This window comes from Haliaeetus albicilla, chromosome 16, assembly GCF_947461875.1.
Source record: "Haliaeetus albicilla chromosome 16, bHalAlb1.1, whole genome shotgun sequence".
NCBI classification, from domain to species: domain Eukaryota; kingdom Metazoa; phylum Chordata; class Aves; order Accipitriformes; family Accipitridae; genus Haliaeetus; species Haliaeetus albicilla.
The window spans coordinates 30,593,591-30,601,033 of NC_091498.1; the positions used below are offsets into that span (position 1 = coordinate 30,593,591).

The 7,443-nt window shown below is 36.6% G+C and overlaps 1 protein-coding gene across 3 annotated transcripts in view; it reads left to right on the plus strand.

Annotated features, from left to right (window-relative positions):
- Positions 1 to 7,041, plus strand: part of CAPRIN1 (cell cycle associated protein 1) — a 40,395-nt gene extending 33,354 nt beyond the window's left edge. For all 3 annotated transcript variants that reach the window (XM_069804171.1, XM_069804173.1, XM_069804172.1), the window contains one exon: positions 1,002 to 7,041. In XM_069804171.1, coding sequence (XP_069660272.1) covers positions 1,002 to 1,066 — 65 coding nt within the window. In that variant the 3' untranslated portion in view covers positions 1,067 to 7,041. The remainder of the gene's footprint in view (positions 1 to 1,001) is intronic.
- The last annotated feature ends 402 nt before the right edge of the window (positions 7,042 to 7,443 follow it).

Genomic DNA, 7,443 nt, shown 5'->3' on the forward strand with positions numbered 1-7,443 from the left:
GAATTGTGTGTTACTCTGTTGCACTAAAAAATGTCCTACTGCATCTGTTGTGGAGATCTCTTGATCTAAGGATGCTAAACTTCCCTTCACGCTCATCTGTTCCTTGATCCTATAGAATTGTTGCTTTTAGCTTACGGAGGTGTGTTGTCTGTAGCTTCCTAAGAGTGTTTGCCACTGAGAAGACAAAACAAACCCACACACATAATGAGGCTGTAGTGGAACTTCTAAATTTTATTTTCAACGCTATTTCCACAGTTCTTTTTTTTTTTTTAGTAGATTTTTGGTGATAAGACTGTCTTGTGTCTCGATACAGACATTTCATGAGAATGTTGACTTATCACTAGAGTGCCTTGTCAGTGAGGACAGCTCAAGGCTGTACATTGCACTGTTTGCGAAACCACAGTTCCATGTGGTAGTCCGGTTTTGAAGAGTTCTGTCCTTGATTGTCTTGGTACTGAAAGCCCTATAGTGTGGAACTGTGGCCTGAAGTCCACCGTGGTATTAGGCTGTAGTGAAGCTGAGAGCATATTTCAGGAAGCACAACTATAATGAAGACAAGTCTTGAGGTTCATTGGGCAGGGATGTGCAGGCAAACATGAGAGGGATTCCCCAAGTGACCTACAATTCTCATATAGTGAGAGTGTGAGCTACAGGCAGTCTCTTTCTTAAGGAAGAATGGAAGTTAAAACATGATTAGTTAGGTCACAGTACTTAAATTTAAAATACAGTAAACCGATTATTGCCTTACATTACTGCAAAACTTCTTACTTGAAGTGATTACAACTTTGTAGTTCTGGGAAAAAAAGTACTGGGATGAAGCTGAAAAATGAACAGACAGGTTATGTACTGTTGAGTTTTGATTTGAAGGAGCTTTTAAGACCATATGTAGTCTAGATACGCATCTGGGAATTGTTACCCAGTTTGGACCAGAGTTTTTAGGAATTTTTTTAAAATAACCTGGCTTCATGCATAATTCAAGAGCCTTTTTGTCTGTTTTCTAGGTCGTGGAGGGCCCCCAAGACCAAACAGAGGGATGCCTCAAATGAATGCTCAGCAAGTGAATTAAACAAATTCACGGGATTACATTAAACGCCAAAAACACACTGGCCAGTGTACTATACATGTTACCAGAAGAGTTATTATCTATTTGTTCTCCCTTACAGGAAGTTTGTTGTAAAGGGACTATTTTCATTACCCATAATGACAGGACTACAGTTGCCAGCTTTATATTACCTGGATATTGAAAGGAACGAATCAACGTTTACTCTGCATGTTCTGTCCTAAGCATCATCTTGAGCCTTGCACATGAGATTCAGATTCCTCACCCTTGCTAAGAGTAAAGCAAAAAAGGCAATTTTCAGGGTGATCCAATCTCCATGGTTAACTGAAGTGGCAGGAAAAAGCAAAGACTCACTTCTGACGTTTAAAAGTGATGTAACAAATTTGGATAAAATCTGCAAATTCTTAAAAGATTTACTGTGGTGGCAGTTGATAAAACTTAATGTTCCCATGAAAGGATGGAAAAAGTGAAGTGTGGCTTGGTAGAGCAACTGCATTTCAGCTTTTTCTTACTAAATTGAAGCACTGAACAGTTAAAGATGCGTAGTAATGCATATTTCCCTGAATAGACAAATAGGCTTATAGCCAGTTTTTGACAAAGCAGCAGCACCCCTTAGCTGCGGCACTCCTCATCACCAGGGCCCTGTTTACTGTGGCTAAGGATTTAAGATCGCTTGCATAACTGCTAATGTAATTGTGTAATTTTTATTTTTTTTTTTAAACAAGAAGAAAAGCTTTGATTTGGCACTTCAACAAACTTTTGCAAGAAATGTGAGATATGATCTGGATGGCCACTGTATATTTGATGTGAAGTATTTAGATATCTCTTTGAAACACTTCTAAGTTTCTTTGATAGCAATGACTTTTGTAAGGATTGGTATTCTCTATCATTCCTTATGACTTGCACATTGTCTGTCACTAATACTTGACCTTGCTGTATTATCACCTAAATAACTGATGCCGGTACTGATGGAAATCTCTAATGGATAATCATAACACTTTTGGTCACATGTCCTTTTGTCTTTCCTGCAGCCTTGAAGGTTTTAAGAAATCTCAAATGCCCGCTGCTGCTGCCCTTTTAATTGCTATCTTTTGAAAAGCACCAGTATGTGTTTGAATTGATTTCCCCTTTTAAGGGAAATGACAGCCAGCAGTTACAGTTCTAATGGTATAAGCAAGACAAATAAAACATGTTTATAAAAATTGTATCCTGGAACACTGGTTTTCAACGACTGAAACAAATGTAATGTGATGGGGTGACATTTCATGAGGTTTTGGGGTTTTTTTCCCTGATAGATTCTCTTCTTCCTGAATAGATGTAAACCCTCCTCCTGTTTTTCTGATTTTATTCTAATAGCTGTGACTTCTGGGAAACTTCTTTTTATGGACTTTCCTTTTCATCAAGGCAGCAATGTATAAAAGTAATGGCATAAGACTAGGAGCTGGAAAATACCAAGTCTTATTCAAGTTTTACTGCATACTTGTGGTATAATCTTTGGAAAATCACTTGTGCCTACCTTTTGCGCACATGCACTCTCTCTGCAGTGGGGAGAATATATTGATAGCTGCCTCCATAGAGGTGTTGGTAGTTCTGTTGCATTCTATAGCACATGCAAGAAGGAAAGTGCTATATGTGTTAAGTATTGCTCATCAAATAATTCCTACCTGTGGAAAGGTGAAATTAAGGAACAGCTACATGTTGTTTAACTGTTATATATAAAACTGAAGGTTGTTTTCACTCAGAGGGTCATTTCTACTTTGTATCATAACTGAACTTTCAGAACTTGTAGTCAGATATTTTGATTTTGTTGTGAAATAATCTGAAACTCTATACAAATAGGTGGTAATATCACTTTTCTATGTTCTGTGTGAAGAGCACAAATGAGATGTTTTTACTGAGAAAAGTGATAAGCTTGTGAAGATGATATTATACACCAGACATCTTGAAACGATGCTGATGGCTAGAAGCAGCAGTTTTAGTCAAGGTCTAGAAACATTCCGTACCAGTATAACAATATAAACTGCAGTCCGGTGAGAAGTTGCTGTTCTGTGTCTTTTTTAGGAAGCTGTTACTGAGATAATAGTCCCAACTGTTTTTTAACTGGAAAAAATAAAAAGACAAACCTTTTGATGTTGAACTGATGTAGGAAAACAGTGAATTCTTTTTTATTATTATTATTTTAACTTTTTGTGCATCAGCTTACTTTTTAAATGGTTGATAGAACACAAGCTATTCAGCTTTTTCCATTGCACACCAAATGCTTCTTAAATAGCTAATTGTAGTTTGACAGTAAACTTGCAGCATACTGAATTAAAGACCGCTGAATGGATCAGAACATTCCACTTAAGGTTTTGGGGTTTGCTCTTTTTTTTCCAACTTAAATTTATTAATAAAACATCAGGTAGTTGAGAGGCCTCTTAACTGAGATACAACTTTGTAAGCCTTTTCATGTATGAAAATGGTCTTTAGAGTAGCTGCTCTACTGTATACTGATAGAGGGAGATGTGTTAGAATAATAACCGTAAAGCAAGTACGTAAGATGTGTTTAATCTGGGAATTTGCACTGACTCCTTTAATCTCAATATGTCTGTCTAATAAACAGTATGCTGAAAAATTGGCTTGAGTCACACTATGGCACATAGATCCACTAACTGGTTTTCTGGCCTGTTCAGGGGAGCTTTTAAGTATCTTCGCTCTGTAACTTAGCTCTAGATCTGAGTTACCTCCAGATCACAAGCACTCCTAGATATGTTTCTTTTGAAAAAGACCATCTTTTGAAAAAGACCATTGTAAGAAGTGATCCTGTTGGTGGCAGTTCTGGGCTGGTCTGTTGCAGGGCCCTTTCTGGGTGCCAGGGGACGAGCTGTCGTCATTCTAGTTAGGTGCTGTGGTAGGGCCTGATGCCTGTGGTTGGGAAGTGTGAGTGAGCATAACAAAGTGCTACTACTGAGCCTGCATGTAGACACATCAGTTGCACTCTTTGGTGGTTTTACTTGATTCTTTGTGAATCACTCTTCTGGGAGCATAACAAGACTAGTTATGACTGCTTTCTTGCATATACAGCTACTATGAGGAGATGCAGATTTTTATTTTGGCAGGGGCTTTATTTAATATTGCTAGGCTGTACAGTGGTATGTGTTTGAGAACAACTTCTAGCTTCAGCATCTTATTTTGTCTAGGCTGTAATACAAGGATTCTTGAGTAAATAATTTATAAATCACTTGAGTTTCCAGATGTTTCTACCTAATGTTACTGTGTCTGGGAAACCTGGATCCTTCCTAGATGTCCTGTAACTTAAATACTTAACTCGGAAATCATAGCTATTGTCTCATACCTAAGGTCAGTTTTGTCCTACATTTTACTTCTGTGTTCTCCCTGAATACGGAATGTCTTTTTAAGAACAGTTCACCAATACAACTTCTGGATTTGGCTGTGGAGGGATGACTAGACTTCACTTAATCCCTGCTTTCTTTCCAAGATACTGTCTTTTGTGTATAGCAATCTCTTAAGGCATAACTTCATCCAGAGTAGTTGGAAGAGTAGTGTTGACTTGTTAATAGACAGTTAATGTATTCTGCTGGGACTTTATAGCTCAGAGAACTTAGTGACCTTAAAAATGTGTCTTCTTAAAATGTCCTGACCTTATTTGTTAGGCAGATTCTTTGATTGGGTTACAGGTTACTTTCATATGTGTCTTTGGAGAATGGATTGAGCTTCCTTCTTTCCCCCAAATGGCATTTGAGTAACTACTTTGGAGAGAGAAAAGTTACTGAAAAGGCTTTATCTCTAGACAAACATTGAAAAGATGATAAATGATACTGAAAAAGTGGTTACCCTTCATACGATTAGAAGCAAATAAGGCAAAACCTTTGTGGTCCAGCAGAATAAGATACAAAATCAATGGGTTAGAAAAATCTTTACCTTCCTATTCCTTTTTTTTTTTTTTAAAAGTTCTGGTGTTGCCTAAGCTGAGTAGTTGACTTTTCTTACCTCTTCTTTGCAAGAACCATTTATTATAAATGCACATCTGAGATAGAAGTGTTTGGGCTCAGTGGACAAAATTGTGCTGTATTCTTCAGTTTTCTTCCATCTAAAGTCTCCTGTGGGTACAAAGGGACATGAGAACACTGCTCATTAACCAGCCCCATTAATAAGGCTGCCAGTCACATCTTGAAAAATAAAGGATCATCCCTCTTGCTCATGTGAAGCTGTTCTTGATTAAAGTGTATGCAAAGTATCAAAACAGATACTTGAAGATATAAATTTGTAGCTGGAGTTGAGGTTTGTGACTATATGAAGTAGACTGTATATTTTAGTCTTTTGAATCTATGCACCCGTTTTTACAGTATTCCATCTGCATTGAATGTGGAATGGACTAGAAAGGGTTTTTAAATGCTTGAGCTGGCACCAGCAAAGTTCTACAGGTGGGGGGGTAGGTGTTCTTCACCACTGATTGACCTAAAAATCTGCCTCATCTTAATAGGAAGCAGGAAACAGTCCTGAAAATAAAACTTTCAACCTTGAAAGATTATTTCCTGATTTAAATCTGGACTTAAATATAGTTTCGATTATTGTTGGGAACTTTACTGAAAACTCAAAAACATCACAAAATTGTATGTTTTCCTTCTAATTCTGGTTTTCTCTAAATGACAAAATTTGTTGTGATGCAACAGTCAAATATTAACATCAGCATCTGAACGTTTGATTGGTCTCATACTAATCTTGGCTTTCTTGTAGTCAGTGGCAGAACTTAACAGAGGGAGCTTTGACGTGAACTTTGGGAAAATTCCCTTATTTAATACCAGATTAGCATGCCTGATAGTTATGAAGAAGGCTAATTGCTTAAATTATAATGTGTTTCTGTTTGGCCAATTTGTTTTTCCAGAGGGAGGGAGATGGGCAAGGTCCTTCAAACTTCCTGGTTTGCAAATACTGCTTGCTTTTACATCCAAATGATTTTCATCCCAGTGAGTATGTTTTCCAAGAGTAAAGGTTCCGTGCTTTTGAGAACCACTGCACCTGGCTGCTTAGAGTTCGATGTTGCATTCAAATCATCTAACACTAAAGGGAAAGAAGATATCTACGCTGTAGTAGACTGTTAAAGAAACTTAATGTCTCTTCCTCTCTGTGGAAGCAAGCCCCTGACCCTCATACACTTATAAGAAAACTTAAAAAGCATTGTCTTGGATTTCTGTCTATTCCTACAGGGTTTCAGAAACTGGGTGTTGCTGAATTTTTGGTGTGGTATGGTAGAGTCTCTGATGAGAAACTAATTTTCTAAACTGTTTGTCTAAGGGTTAGAGGTGCTATTCTATTAACCACTTTCTTAGGCTTTTTGAATATAATGCAATTAAAATTATTTGTGGCTCTGTAGATCCAGCCTTAATGGAGAAGTCTGTTTTCCAAAATCTGCATCCTAAAGCCCATTTGAGTGGTGCTTGAGAGAACTGTATTAGGAAAACTTAAGCTTAACTTGACATTTTGTTCTGAGTTAAATTTATCTGTGTTAGCTCTTGCTGCAGTTATTAACTCATTAATTTTAAAAGCTAGGTTCCGTTTCCCCACCACCATGTTTTTTATGTTCATAAAATAATGAGATGGGTGTAACTAGCTCAGTTCCAACTATGGTGGCCAGTTTCTCCTTTCTACAAAATGTGCTCAGATACCCAATAGTGGATCAAGAGTACACCTGAAACTTTGGTATCAAGATAAATTTTAGTAATTATCCGTTAGACTTTTATTAAATGAAAATGTATTTCCTTTTTTGAAGCTATTCAATTTTAGAATAAATTTTAGTAATGCATCTACCATATGAAGTAAATCTTCAGAATTACATTTTAGTTAATTGTCAGGTTTAAATTTTCTGATGGCCTTAAACATACCTGTATATATGTCTTTGCAGTTCTTTAACTCAGCGTTTAAAGCAAATTGGTCCATGGCTTATGTAAACACTTGAAAAATAAATCTATTTAAATGTTTTATGTCCTTCCCTTCTAAGCAAATATTTCATACCTATACCTTAAGGAATTGTCTTGCTACACTTCTGTTGCATTGGTGGTTTTGTCTCAGTAACTGGGTTTACCTGGGTTCACCTCCTCAAAAAATACTGTTCTACAGCCTTTATGATTATTAATACAGTAGTTTTATCATATTTTTGCTATATTTTAAAACTTAAATATTTTATCCCAAAATACATCCAGTGGTATTAAACACATTTTTCCTACAATGTTACCTGGTTTAAATATTTAATTGTTCAAATGTTCAAAACCTTTTTTTTTCAGTATTAAAAGCTAAGAATAAATATATCTATGCAAATAGCTTGGCTCAACTTTGGTATTGAAAGGTTAATGTTGCAGATTTTACGTTATTAGGAATAGTTTTGC